Source organism: Sciurus carolinensis, chromosome X (assembly GCF_902686445.1).
Source record: "Sciurus carolinensis chromosome X, mSciCar1.2, whole genome shotgun sequence".
Lineage (NCBI taxonomy): Eukaryota > Metazoa > Chordata > Mammalia > Rodentia > Sciuridae > Sciurus > Sciurus carolinensis.
The window spans coordinates 12803034-12829589 of record NC_062232.1 but is presented as its reverse complement, the minus strand read 5'-3'; the positions used below and the strand labels follow the sequence as shown (position 1 = coordinate 12829589).

At 39.7% G+C, this 26556-nt stretch overlaps 1 protein-coding gene across 6 annotated transcripts in view; it reads right to left on the bottom strand.

Annotated features, from left to right (window-relative positions):
- Positions 1 to 26556, bottom strand: part of Reps2 (RALBP1 associated Eps domain containing 2) — a 208361-nt gene that overhangs the window by 23679 nt on the left and 158126 nt on the right. For all 6 annotated transcript variants that reach the window (XM_047535932.1, XM_047535934.1, XM_047535933.1 and 3 more), the window contains 3 exons: positions 25563 to 25624; positions 5014 to 5097; positions 3740 to 3885 (listed from right to left, as the gene is read on the bottom strand). In XM_047535932.1, coding sequence (XP_047391888.1) covers positions 3740 to 3885; positions 5014 to 5097; positions 25563 to 25624 — 292 coding nt within the window. The remainder of the gene's footprint in view (positions 1 to 3739; positions 3886 to 5013; positions 5098 to 25562; positions 25625 to 26556) is intronic.

Here is a 26556-nt window from a genome sequence, read left to right as displayed (position 1 = left end):
TACTACTCTAGATGCATAAGAGAGAGATTAGCTTACTATATACAATAGATGATTAAGGGCATCAGAGCTTAATTCTCTCGCAAAACCCTGGCTGAGAAAGGACTATAAGCTGACCATCATGTGTCTGCTCTTTCTTCAGAGTTTAAAAAATTATGAATATTGAGCCCAGTGTGGTGGTGCACACCTATAATCCCAGTGCCTCAGGAAGCTGAGGCAGGAGGATCGCCAAGTTCAAACCAGCCTCAAGAATTTAGCGAGGTGCTAAGCAACTCAGATAGACCCAGTCTCAAAACAAAAAAAAAGAAAAAGGATTGGGGATGTGGCTCAGTGGTTAAGTGCCCCTGGATTCAATCCCAGTACAAAAAAATTATGAATATTATCTGTTTCAAGTTACCTCTTATCACTCCAAAATAAACTAGTCTGGGAACTAAAATAAGAAGTTATGTAAAATATCCTGACCTCAAAGCCTCAGCTTCCTAAGTCCCTGCTATTTATACTATGAAATGTGCTGCTAGAATGCATTTTGACACATCATACATAAATGGAGTATATTTATGACCACTTTGCAGTTGTCTGTCTCAGCTAGATATCACATGATCACCTCACTTAGCAAGAGAAAATCATGGTGAGGGATACTCCTTAAACAGGAAGATAAAAAAAATCTCCTTTAAATAGATGGTGCTAGGACTACTGGCTATCCACATACAAAAAGAATAGAGTTGGACCCCATCCTCATACCATACACAAAATAAATTCAAAATAGACCACAGGCATTGGTATAAAACCTAAAACTTTTAGAAGCAAACACAGGAGCCAATCTTCATGAACTTGGAGTTGGCAATAGTTTCTTAGACAAAAACATAAGATGCAGAAAAGAAAATAAACTGGACTACGTCAAAATTAAAAACTTTTGTTCTGTAAATAATACCATCAAGAAAGTGAAAAGACAACCCAGAGAATTTGAGAAAGTATCTGAAAATAATATATCTGACAAGGGGATTGTACCCAAAATATATAAAGAACTCATAACTCAATATAGAAAGATTAGCTAGGCGTGGTGGCCCATGTCTGTAATCCCAGAGGCTTAGGAGGCTAAGGCAGGAGGACCAGCTTTAGCAACTTAGCGAGGCCCTAAGCAATTTAGCAAACTCCTGTCTCAAAATAAAAAATAAAAATGACTGGGGATATGTCTCAGTGGTTAAACACCCTTGGGTTCAATCTCTAGTACCAAAAAAATAAAAATAAAAAGGAAAAAAGAAAAGAAAGAAAGATTAAAAACAATCAAATGTGGGTAAAGGCCAGGCACAGTGGTGCACGCCTCTAATCCCAATGACTCAGGAGGTGGAGGCAGGAAGATCACAAGCTTGAGGCCAGCCTGGGCAACTTAGTGAGACCCTGCCTCAAAATAAAAATAAAAAGGGCTGGGAATGTAGCTCAGTGACAGAGCACCCCTAGGTCTAATCCCCAGTACCACACACACATACACATAAGGCAAAGGATGTGAATAGATATTTATTCAAAGAATATATACAAATGGCAGATAAGCACATGAAAAGATTCTCAACCTCATTAGTCATTAAAGAAACACAAATCAAAACCACAATGAGATACCACTTCACACTCACTCAGTTGGCTATAATAATAATAAAAATAAAAATAATAATAATAAAAACAGGGAAATGTTGATGAAGAAGTAGAAAAACTGGAACCCTCACACATTAATGAGAACATAAAATGTTAAAATCATTATGAAAAACATTTTGATAGTTCATCAAAATGTTAAATGTACAGAGATCACATAACCCAGGATTTCTGTGCTTAGGTATATACTCAAGAAAAGTGAAAACATAGGTCCCACATAGAAACCAGGTGCACAAATAGTGTGGCAGCATTATTTCTAATAGCCAAAAAGCAAAAACCTAAAAGTCCATCAGTTGATGAAAGGTTGAAAAAAATGTGGTATATCACACAATGGGTTATGATTTGGCAACAGGAAATTAAGTTCTGATTCATGCTACAGCATGGATGAACCCTGAAAACACCACAATAAGAAGCCACACACAAAGGACCACATGTTGCATGATTCCATTTATATGAAATGGGAAAATTAGCAAAATAGAAACAAAGTAGATTAGTGATTGCCAGGGGCTGGGTGCAGAGGGGACACTGGGGAATAGTGGTCAAAGAGCACTGAGATTCTTTGGGGGATGACAAGAACATTCTAAAATTAGATGGTAGTGATAGCTGGATGACTTTGTGCATATACTAAAAGCTAATGGATTGTAGATTTAAAAGAGGAACTGTATGTAAATCTTATTTCAATAAAACTGAAATTGATAAAAAAGAAAAAGAGAAAAAAGATATCTCTGAGTGAGCTTCAATAGATGGCCTGCCATCACCTTTGGATAATACTGTAGCCATCAACAACTAACTAGAATTCACATAAAGCTGACATTAAAATAAAATGCTGGGACAGAAGACAGGAGAAAAGTTAGGCATCTTTATCCCTGATAGGGATCCAACCCTTAAGATTGAAAGATGGTCAAAGATCTCAGTGAACATGATGGACCAAATACACTTCTTTTATGGACTGATACTACCAGGGAATTTTCCCTTTGGGGGATGAGGGGATCATCTGAAGAAGAGAAATGCAGAAATTCAGAATGGGACTTCAGCTACAAAGGCCAGTTGCTGCCAGCATGATGGTGCACACCTGTAATCCCAGCAGCTTGGGAGGCTGAGACAGGAAAATTGTGAGTTCAAAGCCAGTCTCAGCAAAAGGGAGGTACTAAGCAACTCAGTGAGACCCTGTCTCTAAATAAAATCCAGAATAGGGCTGGGGATATGGCTCAGTGGTTGAGTACCCCTGAGTTGAATCCCCAATACCCAAAAAAAAAAAAAGAAAAACAAGGCAAGTTGCTGATACCACCCACAAAACTTGTTGCTTTTCTTTCCACAACACTGTAAGTGGAATAAAATCCACAGCAGCGCCAGGGACCTACAAGGTCTTTACAGATGTGCCATGATAGTTATCGAGCCCCCACATTCATGACCAGTCGGGCTCATATAAAATCAAGTGAGAACAGCAGGCTTCTGCCTTTGACACCTCACCCAATGTAACTACAAAAAAATGGGGCAAGTGAAGGCTCTTCTCAAAGCCAAAGTCTTCTACAGAAGGATTATTTGTCCATAATTTTGTTGTCTCAGTCTCTGACCATGTCCACAAATGCCTCCATGCTCTCTCCAATATCAGTTTTAGCTGGAGAGATAAATAATATAGATGTTCTGACTGTGCCCACTTGGTGCTGGAATGACTGATGACTCTTTATGGAGATTTTAAGAAACCACATTCCACTTCTGTTGAAAGATGTATGGTCATGGAGCTAGCTACATACCCTGAAGGACTGAGATAAGACAGGAAAAGTGGGAAAATTGCCTATAGTATTGTCTTCTTCCTAGGAAAATCTAGGTCAGCACAATAAAGAACAGTAGGGAGGCAAAGAGAGACAAAGGGCAGAAAACCAAACCACCACAGCCTAGGATTCACCTGCCCCTTTGGGTCAAGTTCAATTCTATAGTTTAAAAGCCTTCTATATGACTGGGAGACCTCAATCCCATCATGGAGGTGAATAAGCCAATCGTAAGACCATTCCAGGGATGTTAGTGTAAATGTAAACATACATATGTGAGTGTAAACTGTAAAAGAGAGTCTCACCTTGCTCTGGTCAGTTCTACTTACTTTTGGACTGTTGGATGGGGTTTCACAGTTGCTACAGAAGTTGGCCCACCTGCAGCAGTAGAAGGCTCTTGGTTTTCTGTAGATTGATTTTCAGGTCTGAATTTCCGACGAATGGGCTTTGATGGGGGCTGAGAATATGATACATCCTGTGAATTAAAAGCAAAACGAAAAACCAAAAAGTTAAAAACAAATGCCCCCACCTGCCACCAACATGCTAGCTCTGTCCCCAAGATCAGAAGATGACGCTATTCAAACTTCATAACCAAAGATAAGTGGCTGACTCCTAGCTCTGCAAGAACAGGAAAGATACAGGTGTCAGATTCCAGCAGCTAACCAGTCAACTTGCCTGTCTGCCTTTTTCTCTTTTTCTTTTAAATGCTTCCAGTCTATTGTAAGTCTTTTGTCATCTGGAAGGACATAGGAATCAGATTCTAGTGGCCTTTCCTTGTAAGCAATCTATTACGTTTTGTCATTTAAACTCACGTAGATCCTGTGTATCTAACACCATAGAAACTTTTTTCCAACTGAAGACAAAATTCGCTCTGTCTGACGTTGGAGCCTTTTGTAACAAAAGTTTTGAAGTCTGTAAAGGTCTTAGTCATATGCTTATAATTTTCCTACTCCCAATGCCCACATGAAGTTAGGCAAAGAAGCCACAGTGTATTCTGGAAGGAGACAGCTGGTCTGTTTCCTTGGAGGACCCTGCATCATCTGTGTTCCCAAGCCCAAGGCTCATTCTCTTCACTGGGAGAAGGGCCCAAGAAAGAATGGGGAAGAACAAGAAGAGAAAGATAAGACAAATGGAGAACAAACATGGTAAGTAGATGGTACTAACTGAGCAAATGACAGGGAACTCAGTGGTGTGGCTGGGCAGAGGTGAAGATAGTGAAATGCAAGATGAAATATTGTACAAAGGCCAAGAGGGAAGACTATTCCACCTCCAAGAAATGTTCATTCAGGCTTAGCAGGTGTGTGGGGTTTCAATAAATACCTATATTCCTCCCCATGCCATTTGATTTGCCAAAAGCAAGGCCACCATCTTTTAGTTGGGAGGTTGAGGAGGGGAATATGAACTCTCAGTAACATCAAGGGTCAAGTCCAGAAAGCTTCAAGAGCCTTATCTTCACAAAGAACCCACATTTTAGGGAAAGTGCATCATTTGCATTCATTTCAGAACATGGAAACGTTAAAGCAGTAGATCTGATAACAGAAGCAAGGAGCCCAGGAGTGGTCCTCAGAATGCCACCATAACAGCATCCTCATGCTGGCCTTACCTTCTTTGCTGGACTACATTCTGCAGCCTGGGAAGGGACTCTGTTCAGCTGTGGGAGTAACTCAGTCTCGGATACTTGTTCAGACTGTAGCAAGAGATCAGAGAGATGATATAAATGCAAAACTACAACCACCTAAATGTAAACTACATTTGATCTTAGCCAAAAGGCCAAGAAGCAATCCCACCACCTAAATACATAACAGAGTACTTAGGAAAATAGTCACTTAGAGAAACTGATTTAGACCAAGTTGCAGCCACGCATGGTTAAGTCTGGTGATCCTTGGGGGAAACTCCACAGACCATTATTCCCTTCCACTTCTCCTTCTGGTATTATTCAACATAGGAAAAGGAATCATGGGAATTTCTACTATAACTGACATACGTATTGTTTAAAAACTAATACTTTACAAAATCAAATTCCAAAAATAACAGGGCCGATGGAGGGAAAAGAACTTAAGATCTTAACTGGAGTGCTAAGAAAAACAATCATTATCATTTTAAGAACACTGAATTTTTTTAAGTGTTAAATACCTAATAAAGAAACACTCTAGTAAATTTGGCTTTTTGCATTTAAAAAGGAAGGAGGCGTGTGGTAGGAGTCAGATGGGTTGAGGCTGCTAAGTGGTATGGAATCAATGACTAAAATGCACAAAGATTGGCAAGGAATGCCCCCAAGCCCTTCAATACACAGCAGTCAGAACACAGGGTAACTGGGTGTCACATGTGGCCCCCTATTTCCCAGAGGCTTGCTTCTTTTGACTGTTAGAGTACTCTGCTTTCAGCTGCTATTAGCCATTGATGCAAAATGTTAACATGCTGAGGAAAAAAAATCCACACAGGAAATAAGTGACTTCTACATTTTACTGACAGTTCTCCATTTACTCACAAACTAATTCATACTACAACAACACACTGTAGCACAACCAACTGGCTTGATGTGCCCACTGGGTCCCTAATCCAGCCTTCTCTAACCACTTACAGAGTGAGGTTTCTTCCTCTGACTCTACTGAAAGGGGTGGTACCCAGGGCACTAACATTTTCTCATTCAGCAGATTCTGGCTGCCTCATCTAATCTTCTCCTTCCCCTTCTGCCTAACATGGCACCCTTGACTGCTTTTTTTTTCAAACTCCTGTCCTTGGCACCTAAGAAGCTACAATCTCCTACTTGTAATCATTTTTTGTCTTTTCTTATCCCTCAAATATAGGGTTTCTCAAGGCACTGTCTTTAGTTCCCCCATCCCATTTTTCTCTCCCTATTCATTCTTTCCCATCTGCTTCTATCTTTTATCCCAAACACTCCATCTCTTCTAAACCCATTATGCAGGCACTCAACACACCTGATTTCTAGTTCCGAGTACTTTTTACGGCCTTCTCCCTTCCTTCGAGGATAACTATTTTATTATTTTTTTTGTTACTATTGTTAGATACTATGACACACTGAACATGAGCTATCTGTCATACATTGCTCAAAGTGTTTTACAAGGGTTATTTACTGCATTCCATCATCATAGTCCTAGGAAGTAGTCATTATTCCCAATCTTCTTGGTGAAGAAATTGAAGATAAAGAAGTTAAGGAACTCACCTAAGATCACACAAATAGCAAGACCTAAATCCAGGCCTCAAGTTCCAAAGTTAGGCCACAATGCTATACAGCCTCAGGCCCTCTTAAGCCTAAGAGTTATTCATTTGAGGAAATGTTTATTAAACTGCTACTGCAGGTGGGTCTTGTGCTGTTATCCAAGGATGAGCAAGGTACAGGCCTTGCTTATAAGCAGTTTGAGACAGAAATGGCCAAGCAATCATGCTCCATGAGACTGTGGTTGGAAGAAGTGTGTGTGGGGACTACAGAAGCACCCAGCCATGTACAGCAGCAAAGACTCAGCTGAGGCCTGAGTGACAAGCAGGATGCAGCCAACTACAGGAGCAATGTGTGGGGATGGTAGGAAAGGAGGCTCCAAAAATAAACTCACAAAGGGTCTATATGCTCTGAGACCTACAACATCAGCCTGGGACACCACAAGAATATGGAGGCCAATTCCCAAGATAGGAAGCACAGGACAAGCGGCAGTGAGGGGAGCCCACTCTTAGGCATAGAGAGTTTGAAGTGCCTGGGAAATACCCAACCAAAGCTCCCCAGGAGCTTTCATGGTCAGGAGTACAGAAAACGCAGTGCTCTCTTCACTTTCCTTGGGGGTTATGACAAATGGGAGTCATACTCCAAGATCTGAGAGTCAAATGTCAACTTAATTAATAGCTGAGTGAGGGCCCAATAACTGCTTGAGTACAGAGATTCCAGTGAACAATGGTGAAGAATGCAAATAGGACCTGAGGCCCCTTCTTTCCTTCCACCCACAAATCTATTACTTTGAAAGCATCTGTTCAGACTCCAAGTCTGTGCATGCAGCCCCCTGCAGGGACCACAGGTGTGCAGTGACATATCCCACCAGGAAGGCAGAGAGAAGAGGAGTGACAGACCCAGGCACTCTGCCTGTTTATTGGTCACTTCTCCTCAGGCAAACAGAGAAGTGTGTGTTCTACAACTCCCTTCCTTGCAGAGGTGAGTGAAGTCTTCTCATGGAAAACATGAAGGCGGTGACATATTGACCTTCTTCTCAACAGAAATGACGATTCTGAACACAGAAAGGGAGTAGAATGTCTTTGTTCCACCACCTTTTGCCTTAAACATCTCTAAAAACACAAGCAACAGTCAGGTAAGGCTGGGAAAGATGAGGAAGCAATGGAAAGATGTGTCTGAATTTTTTCATTTACAAAAGTACCTTCCTGAAATCATATGCAAGGACCTGGATAGACACAGATACAGATATTAATACAGATAGAGATATATAGACACACACACACACACACACACACACACACACACACACACATCAGTACTTCCCTAACTGCAAATGGAAGCCATTTTCATTCTAATTTTGCAAAGAGAATCCTGGATAGGTCACATAGTAGTAGAAGGTGCTGCCACTCGGGATGCAGAGAACTGTCCTGTGGTTTTGCCCGTTTCCATGGTAGATGGAACAACACAACCCCTCCTCAGTTGGCTTTCCAAAAATGGACACAGGCCCAGAAAGGCTAAGCACTTTTGTTCATTTGTTTTTATTCAATTAAGAGAGATTTATTTTGTACCTCTGATGAGTCAGGTTCCTTGGTAGATACTTCAAACTTAAGCAGGAAGAAGCAGCAGTCAAAGATGCTATAGTGCCCCCACTCAGATCACCCTTACCTGGCTGACACATCCATCCCCCAGCTGTTCTGAGGTTTGGCTACTAAAGACTCACAGCTGCTCTTTCTCTAGAGAATAATCCTCGACTGAAGGGAGCCCACCTCCCAACCCTTCCCCCAGCAGGCCACAGACAATAACTGATGTGTAAAAGGATATAAAAGGCCAGTCCTCTAACTCAAAGGGGGATAACTCTGTGATGTAACTTATGTACCAGATTACTCCCTATGTGGATCAGGCCAGGTCAGGCTTTACCTGAGACTCCATTATTCCTTGGCCCTTTCCCCTTCCCTACCACTTTTAGGGAACCTGACCAAGACACTACACAACATGGTACCAGAAGAGGGGATTTAAAAAACATTCTAATATGCTTTCCCTTGGTCTTTCTGTCTCTGCTTCTGTGTGTACTTTGCTGTCTCTCATATACTGTTTATTCTGGGAGAAGCCAACTGCCTTACTGTGAGGAAATCCACCCAGTCCTAACAAGGGGTCTATATAGCAAGGAAGTGAGGCCTCCTGACAAGTCACCTACTATTGGATCCTCCAGCCCCAGGTGAGCCTTCACATGATCGCATTCCTGGATGACATCTTGACAGCGGCTTCATGAGACCCTGGACCAGAACCACCCAGCCAAACCACTCCCAAATTCCTGATCCAGAGAGATACTACATGTTAATCGTTCTATTTTCATTTTTAAAAGGTACTATAATGTGTGTAGAGTTAGGGATCTAGTCAGGTAGAGTGAGGTTAAGGTGTGGGAAGAAAAACAGGGAGACAGGCTGGAACTGGAGATGGGCAGGAGGGTAGACCATACATGGCTTTGCAGAACAGGGCTGTCTGTAGACTGTTCAGCACATTTCCCACTTCTATGCTTTTCTCTACACTGTGGCAGACAGAAGCCTGGCAATGTCTAGTCCTTTCTGTAAGCATCTAATTCCCTTGAATTAAATGTCTTCTACTATGAAATACCACACAGTAGATTCTGCCTTCCCAACCAGATAACACAGCCATGTTGCATATTCAGAGCATATCCTGAGGGCCAGAGGGGCCACTGATAGACTCAAAGAAGAAAAGTGGTCTGTCTTGCTTTATATTTTAGAAAGATTATTCTAGATCCCGTGAGTAGAAAGGACTGGAGCCAACCCACACTGGGGGAAAGTAATCCAATTAGAATACTTTTGAAGGAAAAAAAAAAGAGATGGTGGTCATTTAAACTAGGTTGGTAGGAATTGGAACAGGTATGTTTGAGAGCTATTTAACCTGGAAACTGGATACATCATTGGTGATTGATGGAATATGGGAAGTGAAAGAAAAAGAATGAAGACACATGGAACTCAGGTTCTGATCTTGGATAAATGGTTGAGAGCAAAAAAAAGTGGTTTAAAGCAAGAGGAAAGAATTATGGCCATACAGAAACTGAATAAAATTAAGCAAATTCATCATAAAGCAGTGCTTGAACAATTCACTTATATTTCCTTAAGGCAGTCTCAAATGGTGGTATCAGAGAACACCAGTTCTATAAACTATCTTGAACAGGGATTGGCAAGTGTTTTCTATAAAGAGACAGCAGTAAACTTTTAGGTTTTGAGGGCCATGCAGTCTCTGTGGCAACTCTGCAACTCAACTGTTGTGCTACAGCAGCCATAGACAATACAACGAATGGGCTGTGTTCCAAGAAATTCTATTTGCAAAAACAGATGGATGGTATACATTTGGCCTATGGGCCATAATTTGCCAGTCACTGCCCAGAAGGGAAAATAATCTCTGGATAACCTTAGGAAGCACTGACTTGTCCATCTTCCTCTTGGTGATTCACTGAGCACATAGTTCTGAAAGTCTGGAGGGTAATGGAAGTCACTTGCCTTTGCTTGTTAAGGCATAAGTTCTAAGACTTCTTTGACTTCAATTATTTATTCTCATGTAACTCCTATTAATATTCAGCAGAAATAATGTTCCGTGAGACACACTATAGGAAATGCTGACTACAGGCTGGGTTTTAGATGAACAAAGAAAGAACATTCCTGCCAAATACAAAGGTCCACACCCAATCCTAGGAGAGGAGCAATCTCCACAATGCTTGGCAGGTCCAACTCTAGGGGCCCCTGCTGCACACCCTTCCCCTTCTTATTTGGCCAGGAGTATGGAGGCAGCGTGTGGATGGGGTTGCTGTCAGTCAAGAAAGGGCTCCCTTCCTGCTTCTCTTCTTCCTTTCTTTGCTACAGTAACAGTTCTTCTTGCTGCTACTACTTTTCTGTATGAATTTGTTTCATGGGTTCCTTTAAAACCTGCTGGACAGGTGTGGTGGGACACGCCTGTAATCCCAACTCTGGAGGCTGAGGCAGGAGGATTACGAGTTCAAGGCCAGCCTGGGCAACTTAACAAGACCCTCAGCAAATTAGTGAGACCCTGTTTAAAAATAAAAAGTAAAAAATGCTGGGAATGTAGCTCAAAGATAAAGTACCTCTGGGTACCAAAAAAATTCCAGTCTCAAAAAAAAACAAAACAAAACAACTTCCTGGACAAAAACACAAAAGAAATCATTCATGATAATATTCAAGGCAGATGGACATAACAATAAATTATGCATTTTTAAACAGTTTAAAACAATGTGTCTCAGATTACAGTTTTATTGAGGTAGCCTAGTCTTACCAAGAGGACCTACTGCTCCCCACCCCATTTGAGTTCAAGTTCTCATCACACGTCCCACCTGGGGCCCTACAAAAACTTCAGCAGGTGTTTTTCCAGCCTTCAGTTTCTTGCCCACTGAGGTTGACCCACTGAGCACACCACTGAGAAATAATCTTGTAAAGCACCATCTCATGGAAACTCTTTTATCTCAAAGCCTTTAGTGTGTCCCCAAGGCCTATGGCACACAACACAACCCCTCAGCCAGTTAAAGTTCTTCCACCACCTGGTTCCAATTTATGACTGCAATATAACAGGGTTAGTTCATCCATCTGGAGCCTACTCCAGATACCTAAGTATTCCCTAAATCTTCAAACTCATAAAAAGTTTCTTCCCAAATCAACTGTTCTAAACCTTCTACCCCAGTGGTTCCCAAATATAGCTGGCATATAGCTAGCTCAGTAGAATTATCTGGGAGATATTTATAAATTGCAGATTTTTAGACAGCACCCCAGAGTTCCCTCATCAAAATCTCCTAGGAATGGAGCATGAGAAGCTTGTACTTTAACTAGATCCCTGGGTAATTTTTACATAGCCAGCCCAGACCAACTGGGGACCACTGATGGTCCAAATTCTTCACTTAAAAGATGAGTAAACCAAGTCTCTAGGGACCTTAGTCTGGACAAGACCACAAGTGTTCCTGCAATAACTAACTGGGCTTCTTAAAACTATTTGCTCATCCATTTATCATGGGCGGAATTGGGTATATGCCCCAAAGGTTTCATATATAAATATTTGCAGCAGGACAAAATTTTCAGTAACAAAGTAACAAAATTTTGTTAAAAAATCATTTTTCACAAAGAAGCCAAATCTCATTTAAAAAAACTAAAGTTTAATTACATTACTTTGCCAAGGTGTGGGTAACTGGTGACACATCTAAATTTAGCAATATTCATGCTATTGACAAATTATAAAACTAAATTTGACCTTTGTTTAATACCAAAGAGTCAGGATGGATCCCAAAACCAGGGATCACAGAGGCAGTGGCTAAAATTTAAGGAGATAATCAGACAATCCTGCTAGAGTTTTCCAGCATCTTATCAGGATACTAAATGTCATTTGGTGCCTGATTTTCATCTGACCCTCATCTCTGCTAGGCATGGGTACACCAGAAAGCCATGTGGTCAAACCTACGCATGTATGATGCAGAAACAATAGTCAGTACCATACTGGCTACAGCAAACCCCATCATTCCACAACCAGCCTCAAGAGGGTCCAAAAGACTCAATTCACTAAAAGACTGTTTACCAAAATCCATGACCCAAGTCACCTGTGAAAGACAGAAATGGAGCTGAATTGTAAGCATCTAGAAGGCAGGATCTGTGTGTTGCTTTGCTATCATTTTCCCAGTGCCTAAACTGAACACCAACAAACAGCAGGTCCTCTACTCAACATGTAGAATGAGCCAGCAATGAATCCAACACTGTTTTGTGCTCCATTGAAAAGAGATTAAGAACTCATCCCATGGTACCTAGAGCCACAGGCATAGCAGTTACAGGGCGCTGATTTTAGAACAAAATCCAAGCTTCGCCCTTGCTCAGTGTATAAGCTGGCCACATACTTGACCTTGCTGAGCTATAATTTCTTCATCTGAAAAATGGGGATAATCCACCTCATTCAGAGCGCTGTGAGAATTAAGCAAAATATCTGTCTAGAGTGCAAAGCACAACTACATAATAATTGTTCAATAATGGTAGCAGCTATTGTGATAAAAAGTGTGACTGATTTCCCAGGCAGTTTCTGCTAGTGAAGGCAGCAGCCAATTCAGTGTAACGGACTTTTTCCCCTTGACAAATAGATGGAAACCTAGCCTGAGAAAATGCTGGCTCCGATTCAGATTACAAGCCCCAAAGCAGATGATTCACAATTCAAATCTGGGTCCCTGGATATTACTGCTATCAATATTGGAGGGGAGAATTTTAAAAAATAAAAGCCCTTTCAGGCTTTCAGATTTCAAGGCTACCTCAGTACAGACAGGCAGTTTGCACTGAACATCTCTGGTACCACCATCCACTTCTCCCCAGCCCAATGGGAAACCAATCCAATATTTGAAACACCCAAGAAAACACTGAAAGAGGAGCTCAGGAAGAACTTTGGTGGGAATAGGTAATCAGCAACTGTAATGGAGAAGTAGTCCCTGGATTCAGCAGTCACATGACAGAATTTCCTAGGGATTCCCAAAACCTGCTTGATTACTGGATAATATCCATGCAACATATTTGCTATTATAACTAAAGGACTCCGAAAGTTTAATTTTGGTGTAAAATACAAGTGTTTTGACCATGACCAGGGTTTCGTTCTTCTACTTCCAATTTCTATTAATACAACAAAGATCTGAGCTGTGTCTGAGCCCCACTCTCTATACCTCATATTTTAAGCCTTATAGCCACATTACACTCTCATCTGCAGAGTCAACAACATGGTCCTCACAGGTAATGTGACCTATGGGAGGATTCTCTTGAGATCTGTATGCCCTATGAATAAGATGAAGAAAAACGCCCCATGTGTGTCTCCTGCCCAACCAAATAGGCACCTACCACTATCACTAGGCAACAGCATCTCACAACTAGGACTTTAGAAATTTTCCTTGCTGGTCCCCCACCACTGAGATTGAGATATAGATATAGATATAGATATAGATATAGATATAGATATAGATATAGATATAAATATAGATAAATCTGTCTAGCAATAATAAAAGTATACATACATTTTAAAACGCCTCAAAGTCCTAGCCTCATGCAATATTTTACCACACTCATCATTTGAATTCCCTCCATAGGGGCTGGGATGTAGCACTGAGCTAGTATGTGTAATACCCTGAATTTAATCCCAGTACCACCAAAAAACAAACTGAATTCCCGCCTACATTCCATCACTCTGTATTAGGGATGGAGTGTTAGAATAACATTCTTTCCAACTACTGATGTTCACACCTAGACTGTGAGAAATGTCTCCTTTTAGGTTGACACAGTCCTTCCTGCTGCATGAGTTATGTCCATCAGGGGAATATGGCATTTAAAAATTCAATTAGAAATAGCTTGCTAGAGAGGGAACTATAAAATTATGTAAGAGTTATGAAGCAGCTATAAAATAAATTCAGCACTGATAAGGATGTGGAGCTGGACTGACTGTATCAGTACAAACACTTTGTAAAACTGTTGGGCAGCATCTGCTAAGGCTGAATAAATACCTTCCCTATGACCCATAAAAGTCTAAGGCATGGGGCTGGGATTGTGGCTCAATGGTAGAGCACTTGCATGGTTATGTGTGAGGCACTGGGTTCAATTCTCAGCACCATATATAAATAAATAAAATAAAGGTCCATTGACAACTAAAAAAAATTTTTTAAAGTCTCAGGCATATGCCCAAGAAAAATGAAAACACACATCCACTCAAGAGTTTGGACAGGAACGCCCATAGCAGCACAATTCATCATTGCCAAAATCTGAAAATTACCCAAATATCCATCAACAGTAGAAAATAGTGATATATGTGCACATACAATGGAATACTATACAGCAATGATCTACATACATAAATATAGATGAATCACACAAACATCATTCAAACAAAAGCAGATACAAGAACACATGCTGCATGATTCCACTTACATAAAGTAGGAAATAGGTAAAACCAATCTATACTGTTAGGAGTCAGAATAGTGCTAACCCTGAACACAGGAGATAGGGAAAATAGCATGAGGTCAGAGGGGCAGTTCTGGAGTGCTAACTATATTCTGTTTCTTGATTTGGGTGCAGATTACATGTGTGTTCAGATTGTAGAAATTCACTGAGTTGCACATTCATATAGTTCAATAAAAAGTTTAAAAAAAAATAAATCCCAGAGACAATTTCCTGTAATGTCCTTAAAGTGCCACCTAGTGGTACAAGTTAAAGTAAACAAGAAAAAAGTTTCACCTCAAGGAAAGGAGGAAGGGAGGGAAGAAGGAAGGAGATGCCATTACCAGGCACACAGAATCCCAACAGAAGGATTGTGAGGCAAGTAAAGCTGTCTACTACAGAGCTAGCTGGTACTAGTGTGCTCACGGTGTATATCTCTTCCCAACTCTGCTTGGAATCAGCATGATGGGAATGTCTACAAGACGGGCTACAAACTGAGGTTTACCTTCCATTCTTCAGAGAAAGGTTTTACCAACATACTACCAGGCAACATCTTCAAAATTTTCTGGGCAGAGTAGAGTATTTAGGAGGGTGTTGGAAAGATAAATTCCTTTACTCTTGACTTCTCTGGGCAGCCATGTTCCTATTTCCTCATCTCCACAGTACACTGCTGTGGTGAGGCCGAGCCTGGTTTGTTTTAATTATGCTTGAGAAACAATTGGAAAGGCCCACCCACAGCAAGTCTTTGAAGCTGCCAGTTGAATAAAGGATATTTGCTCTGAGTTTTGCTAATCAAGTCTGAAAGACAGTGCATCTTGGTCAGACAAAGGTCTTTAAGGAAAAATGACAAATCACAGACACCGACATTGTTTAGGAGATTGTGGGTTGAAAGGCTGACAGGGAAAGTCTATCCTTCTTCCCACTGATTCTTGTTCTCATTTCTATTATTTTGACTGATGGAAGAATTCTCTTGAGACTCGTGTTCCCCATGAGAGAAGGTTGAAAAAAGATGTCCTATGCATACCTCTTGCCAACTGGTTCTTCTCTTTCAAATTCCCATTGTTTATGGATACCAGTGATGATCTGGGTTGGGCCTATAAGACTACAGTTTGTCAATTCCTGATGTAGGCAGAGAGTCGATCCACAAAATATCATAGAAGTGGTTAATTTTTTAAAAAAGGATTCTACTAAAAGTAGTTCAGAGTAAGTACTCTAGCATTTATTCTGGGCTTATGACTACCAATTTCTGGATATCCTGGGTCTTTTTCATTTTCAAACTGGATCCTGCTTTTGTTTCACTGGGCTTGTGGTGATAATTGTAGCAGCTTACTGTTGTTGAGGGGGGCTATGTGCTAGGCACCGTTCTAAGTACTCTACAGATCTTATCTCATTTAATTCTCAAGACAACCCTATGAAAATGAACACTAACACTATCCCCATTTTGCAGATGATGAAATTGAGACAGAGAGACTAAGTAATTTGCCCAAAGTCACAAAGTCAATAAAAGGTAGTAATAGGATTTGAATCTCAAGCTGATCCTCTTGACTCCACCGTCAGGTTGTCTCCCTGAGCTCAACTCCTGCTTTCCTCCACTGTCCTTTCCCATTAACACCATAGCACTATAATTGCCTGCCTATCCTTCCCTACTTATATACTTCTCCCCTGACCCTCAAGAGTGCTTTCTGTTCTCTGTGACTGTGTGGTAGGGGTGAGGGACTGAGAAGAGAATAAGGACTCCATTGTTCAGTTATCTTGAAACCAAGCACAACTAGCCAGGTACAGTGGTGCACACCTGTAATCCCAGCACCTTAGGAGACTGAGGCAGGAGGATCCCAAGTTCAAAGCCAGCCCCAGCAACTTAGCGAGACCCTGTCTCAAAATAAAAAATACAAAGGGCTGAGGACGTGGTTTAGTGGTACAGTGCTTGCCTAGCATGCATAAGGCCCTGGGTTTAATACCCAGTACCACCAAAAAAGAAAAAAAGTAAATTTAAAAAAAGAGCTGGGATTGTGGCTCAGTGGTAGAGCGCTTGCCTAGCATGTGTGTGGCACTGGGTTAGATTCTCAGCACCACATATAAATAAATGAATAAAATAAAGGTCTAGCAACATCTTAAAAATTAAAAAAAAAGAAAGAGAGAGAGAAACCAAGTACAACTAACCCTTGTGGGAGAAACTGAGCTATCTTGTTACTTATGAGAAACATGGTGGCCAGCTACTGCCTACAGCCTTTACCAATAAAGTATAAGAAAATAGGTTTAACAAGACACATGGAAAATGATAGTTATATGTAAGTGCCATGAGAGACTACAGAATGGATGGTGCTAGGCATGACTGTCTTCAGAGAGTGAGGGAATATAAAGGAGTTACAAGTTAAGGATCATATCACAATCTTTGTACTCTCATAGTTTTTAGCAAGGTGTGGGTGTATAGTAAGCACATTCCATTAACACCTGATGAACCAATTAGGTGAACTGATGGCACTGTCCAGAGGAATGATGCCAGCAATGTGAGCTTTACACAAGACAAAAATCACAAGCATAATGTAATAAAAATTAGGAAATCTAAGAAAGAAAACAAGTCACTAGTAGTGGAGTAAAGCTAACTCATTAAGAGGTTTCATAAGATAAGATGTATCCCTAAAAAAGATAATATGTCAGCTTGGTTGTTGGGAAAATAATTCTGAGACATGGATTTATAGAATAGCATCATAGTAAAAGCCGGTCCTTGGGTTAGACAGCAGGGTTGGACTCACAGCCTTTCCTTGCCGTGTGTAGCACTGGGAAAGTTCCTAAAGTTCTCCGTGTCTTAGTTTACTTATCTGCAAAATGATGCGAGCAATAGAATTTATCACACAGGACTGTTATGAAGACTAAATGAGTTAGTATTTGTAAAGCACTTAGAAGAGCATCTGGCAAACAGCAAGCTAAAAGTGCTTCATGAGTGAATTAAAAATCACAGAACCTCTATAGCTTATATACTTTTAAAATCAATTTTTAAATGAATAAAAATAATTATTTACTATGCAAAAGTTCTGTCTTCTTCCAGTTCAGAAGGCAGGATAAGGGTGATACTTGACCTTTTACTACAACAAACATGGAACTAAGACAAACAGGCTCTTTTGGACTTAGTCCACACTGGGGATGGCACTTTAAAATAAGCATTTTAGCTGGGTGCAGTGCACAACTGTAATCCCAGTGACTCAGGAAGCTGAGTCTGGAGGATCACAAATTGGAGGTTAGACTAAGCAATTTAGCAAGACCCTGTCTCAAAATAAAAAAACAAAAGGGCTGGGGATGTAGCTCGGTGTTAAAAGTGCACCTGGGTTCAATCCCCAGTACACAAAAATTAATATTTTAGATTGATATAGAAAAGATTTCACATTTAGAAAATAACTGGTAAGCACAGAGACTGGAAATTCTCATCAACTTTTGCTTAGCAGATCTATAGCTAATTTTTTGTGACATGCAGTGGATGGTTTCTCTCCCTTGCCCTCCCTTCTCTATATCATTCATTTTCTAGCACTTCCCCAGAAACCTTTTCCAGATCACCTCTTCTACAAGAGCAGGCTGGGTAACTTACTAGCTATGAGAGTCCAAGCAGTTCGTTTCCATTCTCCAAACTCAACTTCCTCTTCCTTAAGAATATTACACAGTGAATTTCACCTTTATATATCTATAATGCACTAATTTTTAAAAAAGTACAAATAAATAGAAGAGAGATGAGTAGAATAGAGGAAAGGGAATGTAGGGAGGGAAATGGGAAGTACTAGGACTGAATTGGAGCAAACTATATTCCATGCTTGTATAATTATGTCAAAATGAACCACAATATTGCATAAATATAATGCACTAATAAAAAATGACATGCAATGACAGATGTGAAAGCATGAGCACACAAGCATCAAAATTTAGAAGTTTTAGATACTCAGAAGCCAGATAAAGGTTTGTCGGGGGTCAAAACACAAAGTATAGGCCAGGCTGGGGGTTCTGAAGCATGCAGAGGCAGCTGGGAGTTCACATGCAGCAAAACAACAGGGATTAAGATGCCCCATATGAGGTGGGGGACTGGTACCAAGCTCATCCCCTGAAGCCAAAGGCTAAGGTGGTGCTTCACTACCTGTAAAGCTGAAAAGGCAGAATGAAGCCTGTGACAGTGCTCAGAGGTGCCTACTTAGGAAAAGAACAGAAAGTATAAACAGGCAGTCCCTGACTTACAAGGGTTCAACTTCGAAGACATAGCCAACACCCATTCTTTTTTCACTTTGAATATTCAATAAATTACATGACATATTCATCACTTATGATAAAATAAGCTTCGTGTTAGATGATTTTGCCAACTATAGGCTGACGTAAGTACTCTGAACGTGTTTAAGGTAGGCGAGGCTAAGCGCTGATGTTCAGCAGGTTAAGTGTATTAAATGCATTTTCAGCTTACAGTGTTTTCAGTCTCCAGTGGGTCTACTGGGACATAACCTCTTAAGTCAAGGAGCATCTGTATAACATCACAGCCTGGTCCTGGACTAAGCCAGCATCTGATGCCATCTTTGAGAACTCTGACATCCACACCAGATTGAAGTATTGGACCTCAAGGATAAGAAATGGTTCTAGACTAAAGGGCATGGGGTGTAGGGGTGTGGGGCTATGGAGTACAGCTGGCAGAGACAGCCACTGAACTGCTAGATAGGGAAAAGTCCAGAGAAATGAGAATACAATTTAAACCCCAACTCAAAGATCATAAGCCTGCAATACAAACTTCCCAAGGCATGGAAGACAAAACCTAACACTAAGGAAAAAATCCTAAAAATTCACTCCCAATAAAAATGAAAATAGAACAAGTTGAAAATAATATCAAAATACATTAAGTATGTTTATAATCCTCAACGTTAAATGTAGGGGATGAAACATGAAACAAAAATGGGGCAACATGAAAGAAAAAGATTGACTCAAAAAATAATTGATTATAAAACCTAGAATCAAAGAATAGTGATAAAGATTTTAAAACAAGACAGAAAAATTTTGGCTAAACACAGTTATACAGAGAATCACTTGGAAGATGAAGATTTCATCCAGGGCTAGCACAGAATGATCAGAACACTAAAAAATGAAAGAACCATTACAAGTAAAAGATGTGTTGACAGACATAGAAATACACAGCCAATTGCAGTTCAAGAAGAAAAGAGAAGAAATTAGTAGAGAAATCAAACCCATAGAGACATGACTGAGAGTGCTCTAAAATTAAACATGATTTTCCAGATGGGAAATGTATACCAAGTGTCACCTGGAATAAATAAACTTAAATCTATGCCTAGACACATCACAGTGACATAAACAGAACATAAAAAATAAAGTATTAAAAGCCCCTGTAGAGAAAAAAAAAAACAGAATCACTCCAAATGAACCAAATAGATTGACAGTAGACTCCTCAGCAGCAGCAGCAGCAGTAGCAGTAGTAATAAATGTCAGAAGAGGAGGAGGTTTGATACATTCAAAATGCTGAGGGAAATTAACTTTTAGTCTAAAAGTTGGTACAAAGCAAAATTACCTTCCTGTTGTTTTGGGTACTGGGAATTGAACCCAGAGGGGCTTTACCACTGAGCTACATCCCCAGCCCATTTTATCTATTATTTGAGACAGAATTGCTGAGGCTGGCCTCAAACTATGATCCTCCTAACTCAGCTTCCTGAGTTTGCTGGGATTGTAGGTGGTTGACACTGCACCAGGCTACAAAATTACCATTTAAGAGGGAGGGCAACAGAGTTTACCATCCAGAGAACATGGATGAAAAACAATTACTATATGACATATTTATCTGAATCTCACAATTGCTAGAGTCATCATAACTATGTTACTATATGCTGTTATATATGTCTTATCCCAATTTCTGAGAACATTTTCTCGAAAAGTAGCTTCCAAAGATCATTTTATTCTGATGAAGCTTCAAATAACTTTTTTATTCTTATAATATCACAGGGCACTTTTTTCTAATCCTTAACTGTAAGAGGATATTCTTAAAAGAAAATCTGCATCGTTTCCATGCCCAAACAGCTGAACTTCTGCCAATTATTTGGTGGTAGACAGTAGCTCTCTTTCTGTTATAGCATCTCCAGGGTTTCAGTTGTACTGAGTATGAGTGAGAACTGAAAACTGATCTAAGCATCTTTTCCCTTGATTGTGTTTTATGATTTTTTTCATCTATATTTAAAATAAGATCTTGGGCAGGGGATGGAGGAGTTAGAGGGAATTGAAGTCAGTGGCCCTTTATTAGTGAGCTACATCCCATCCTTTCTATTTTTATTTTGAGACAAGGTCTTGCTGATTTGCTGAGGCTAGCCTTGAACTTGCCATCTCCTGCCTCAGCCTCCTGAGTGGCTGGGATTACAAATGTGCATTAGCACGTCTGGCAAAAATTTCACAAGTTCAGAGCCTCACAACTGCCATTTGAGTTTAAGTAAGATATGATCTTTCCTTCCAAATATAACGAGTTAGCATCTAATAAAAAGTTGCATCTAAGAAGTTTGGCTTTGAAAAAGAATAGCATGACCAGCATATTCCTACTGGGTTCTCCATGGCCTTTAGCTCTGATTCTAGCCAGAAGGAAAAGTTAGATGAGAAATTAGCTGAGTGGATCACAGTGGATCTAGTTTCCTTTCAAGGCCATCTGGGTTCCTTCTTTCATGATAGTACACTCATGACTTTCTTATTGGGAGACTATTTCTTTCCCACAGTTCTGGCACCACTGGGACTAGAGGAGGTGGCCTGCTCCTCACTGCCACCTCCAGAACACTCAATATATTCCCTCAAATTAGGCTTTCCAAATCTCTGGTACTTCCTCAAACACACCAAGACCTCATGCATATCTGTTTCAATGCATTTGATTTTTTACCATACAGGAAATCTCTGTATCCCTCAGCCATCTAAATGGAAAAAAAAAAGAGTCTCTTGTTTCTTTAAAAGTCATTTCATTGATTACCTCACCCACCCCATGAGCCTTCTTGGTCTCTCTAAGTGTAACAGTATTAATACGATGCTTCTTCCACAGTGTCTATTATCTTAGTATTCATAACATTGCTAGTGAGGAGTACTTGCTATGAATGGCATAAACAGGAAAATTCTGAGCATATTAGTTGAGAGGAAGCCCTAATTCATCAGATGCGGTGCCAATATAAAACTTAAAAGTTAATACTTTGTATCCCCCAAATCTTTTCTTTATTAAACATAATTACACTGAAGCCATGGTTCTATCACAATTGCCATAAGAAATTTGGCATGAGATCAATGCTATTAAAGGGATTTAGCTATGGAAGTACCAAATTGTCTCTTAGCAGAGAACTGACCTACAGGACAAGCACAAACTCTGTAAATGGCATTTTACTTTATACACAAACAGTAAGCTGATTAGTCTAACTCTCACTTTAACACTGCTCCATATGAAAGTTTGCTTTAATTACTTTTTGGTTTTTTATGCTATGAATTGGTCTTTAAAAAAAACACTTCTGAACTGAGCCAAAAGACCATGCTCTGGTTTCTAGTCATTCCACAGGAAAGTGTGGAACAAAAAATGCTTGATTCTTTATTCACTTGGTCCTTCTTGCTTTTACCTAATAGCGTGAAAAATAAAAGATCTGTTTTTTTTTTAATTTATTCCTTTCCCTAACTCTGGAGTCCCGTTTGTATAACTTAATCCAGATGTTCATATCATAGTGGTACTTGGTATAAGCAGAATCCATCTAAACTGCAATTTATGCTGAAAACCTATACTTCATCTCCCTCACTTGATAAAAGTAGATATGTTTCTGTTATATGCAGATATATATGCAAATGTACAAACTCATTTATCTAACATACTTGGATACTGGAAGTATATCATGATTGATTAGCCACATAACTTTTTATTAAAAGTATTTTTCAGTTGTTGATGGACCTTTATTTAATTTATTTATATGTGCTGAGAATCGAACCCAGTGCCACACATGTGCTAGGCAAGTGCCCTACCACTGGGCCACAACCCCAGCCTCCCCACATAGCTTTTAAAATCGTGTTCTCTGTAGGAAACAGAATATTTTTTCATTATTGCAAACTAGTCTTGCCCATTTATCAAGTTATGTAATATGAAATATTTAAATCCAAAAAATAATACATAAACTTTTGTTTAACCTCTTCCACAACTACTGATAAATATAATAATTTTAGTTATACCAGGCTTCTTGGTTTCTCCCCTAAGTCTCCAGGTAATGGTACTACAGTCTAAGCCCCATGAAAATGTCTCTGTAGATAGAGATAATATAGGTATATTTCCAAAGTCAAGTTGATGGTTTGAATATAGCAAGTATTCAAAATATTTAACAGAGCAAAAGAAGAATTCAGAGTGTTTAAATTCTCTATAATAAAATTTGCTGTGAGATGGCAAAAGTGACCTCATTAGAGAGTGAGAGAGAAGGAATGGAAAAGCAATGAAAGAAAGGGAACACACTGAAAACCTGGACAATTTGAAATCCCAAGCTAATGTGCAGTAAACTTTAATGTTTAACCCTTCTAGAGAAGACTGTTGGTATAACATAAAACTTAACTTTAATCACATAATACAGAAATCAGGTGACCGATGAGAATGAAGTGGAAATGCTCTTAGCAACACCTTAAGGCTGGAGTTCTAGTAGTGTTTCCTAACCCCTAAGCCCTCAGGATAGTGATAGGTATTTTATAAATATAATGATGAATGGCCACACAAGCTACAAAATTGCTTTATCAAAATAGAACAGTTTTTTGTTGGTTTTGTTGTTGTTTTTTCTTTGTTTTTGCCACGGAACTTCAAAACCTTTAGTGGGCTTGTATGCACTGTGAATCTCCCAAATTGGAGGATATAGGCAGCAGCGTACAAATTTGTCTTACCACAGAACCCTACTATCTTCCAGAGACTGCTGCATCACAAGAACTTTGGGAAAGACTACGATATTCCACACAGGTGGTGAGATTCTTCTAGGGTCAATATTAGGAATTTGACATGGCAAAAAGACTAAATACAATCATGTTCTTATTATCTAGGACTTCATGTACCGAATATATTTGTCCCACTTACAGTGAATGAAAGGGGGCAATGGGACAAGGGAAATGGCCTAGAGATTTTCTGCCTCCATTTCTTACACACCTGTTCCTATAGTCTGAAATCTCCATACTTAGGCAGTTGAGCTAGAGACCTGGGTTGAGTGCTGGGCAATCTGGTGGACAAAGAAGCAACTCATCCATTGACAGGGACTTGAGAATTCCCAGTCCCCCTATCAGATCCTCAGTCACCATGCCCAAAAGCAGAAAGGAAGCCCACTTCAGGCTGCTCAGATGAGCACTTTCAATAGCAGCAGCACAGTTCAGGCCACTATTGTCATTCGTGCAACAGGGAAGTTTGTTACAAAAGCATTTTTGGATGGGTCTTCCACACATTCATCCAGGTGGCCCTCAAGTCTAGGTTGGAAACAAGTAGATGAACACTCCCAGAATGCCTGTTAATTTTGTTGTGATCCAGTCTAAGTTTGCTGTTGGTGCAAAGCAAAAACCTCAACTCATCTAGGTCTTTCATGGAGGATGTGGTGAAAGCCACAGTTACAAGAATAATGGTTCTGCTGTGTTGCTGTAGACAAAGATACCAGACTCGACTGATGGAGAAAGGAAGGACCTAAAGACTTCAGTTTGGGAACTGGCTCTACTATTTACTAGCCACTCCACCTTGGTGATTTGTTTAACTCCTATGTGCTCCCATTCCCTCATTTGTTTAAAAGAAAAGGGATATTAGTACCTACTTTCATAAGGTTTTTGTGAAGATTAAATTATACATTGAAAGTAGTTAGTATAATGCCTGGTCTGTAATAGATGCTCAATTAACATAACTAGTAATTTTGAATGAGCAAAAATTATGACCAAGAAAAGCCTTAGGGTAGAACTAAGATTTGGCACTAGAAAAACAGCAGACTTGATAACTACTTGTTAACTGATCAGTACCTCTTAAATCCAGTACTGCATTCTGAAAAAGGAGTTCTTGCTTGTTTATATGCAAGTCAAGAAGAACTGGGCTTTTTATTACCCTTCAAACTGAAGCAGGAAGTCAATACCTCACGGAATTTGCATCCTGTGGTTGGTTGGATGCTCAAAACCATCTAATTGTCTAAAGGAATGGTAAATGTTCAAAGTGGTTTCAGTGACTCAAGTCCTAAGAAGCACTATATGCAATGGTATGCTCTGAGCCACCACCCAGACCAGTGAAGTAGAAACTGGGACTGTCTGCAGAGAAATTTCCTAACATTTTCTGCCAAAAGTAGGAAAGGGTCATTAAAGATAGAAAGTGTCTTCAGCAGCAATTAGCAAAAGGAAAGATCTATAGCACAGTATACCACACTCCATGGATTTGCTGCTTGCATCTCACTTTCAACTCCACAGAAAGTGTTGATGAATAAAGCCATAGTGGCACATGGAAATAAAGCAGAATTAATTTACAGGTGAAAGAGATTTTGTTGACACATTCTCCCACTCCTACCATTTCAGCTTATTGTTCTGAAGGAAAATACCATACTAAAGAAAGCACTGTGGGCCAAAACCATAGCACAGACCTTGGGTTGATGATCATTTATTTTTAGTGTATGCAGAATAAACATAACTCCTAAAATGCTGATGAAAATATAATCACCCAGACTGCACATACTATACAAAACAACCACATCCTCCACCTCCAGTTGGAGAGACACCCCTTCTACTCTCTATGAAAACCATATGCAACTCTCAATAGCCATGAATTAACTAGTACACATTTGCTTGCTGGCTTATTGAAGAAACTTTCCCTGTTCCACGTGAGGTTGGGCTGACCAGATGAAAACAAATTAAACCACCCTGCTCTCTTCATCCAGATATTTTCCTGGGAATCTGATAGACCAGTTCTGTGGTGATCAACCCTTGCAAAGAAGCACACTAGTAGGAAAGTTGTGTACAATGAAACAGTTTACAGAAACCAAATCTGTTTCCTACCTGTGATGGACAAGGCCTTGGTGGGAGTGCAGGTGGTGGGGGCAACAATCCTGATTTAGTAGCTGAAAAGAAAAACACATATTGTTAAGGACCATCTGATTTAAAAAAAAGATAAAAAAAAAAAAACTCTTGTATTCAACTAGGAATAGCAATGGCATTTGTATTTAAAATCCCTCTAAAGGCTTAATTTTTTAAAAAGAGTGCATGCTATTTCTAATCCCTTTTTCATTTCCATCCTACCCCAAATATAAATATTTGCAAAGGTTGTTAGGTAAATACTTGGGTTTGTTTTATGACTAAGACATTATAAAATGGTAAGAAAAGAACACCTTTTGATCAAAAGCCTGGAACTCAGCATGGGAAAGGTGGTTAATTCCTCATCATTCTGATGCTAATTATTTAGTTTCAAATAATCCAGGCCAAAGTCATAAAGAGTCTTCTTTTGGCTTCTCCCATATTTCTCTCTAGAAATCAGTCATTACTGCTATTTAACTCAATGCATGGGCTGTCAAAAGGAAGGGAAAGGAAACCCAAATCAGACACCTCTGCCAACCCGTATATGTTCCTGTGATCAGATCTGCCTGCAGTGGGGGAAGCCAAAAGTGATGACCTGAAATGACTGATAGGCTTATTTGAAAGATCTCAATTTCTTTCTCTCTCTGATCATTATTATCAGGAATAACAAAGTCTGTTTCTAAAATAATCTGGTCACGTTTGAAGGATATTTTAAAAGAAAGTTGCAGTATAGCATGTTTTTAATTTTATGAGATACAGAGAATACTTGAGTTAAGTGAAGAACATCTGAAGTATAACTTAATAATGCAAGTAAATAGCTACTAGAGAATTATAAATAAAGCTCATAATCACACACAGGAAATAAGTTTAGGATCACATACTGGCAAGTTAAAAACCATATTCTTTACAAACTCCTTAGAAAACCCTATGTATATATAACTATATGTAGTTTATTCAAAAATCTATAATATGTGTACTA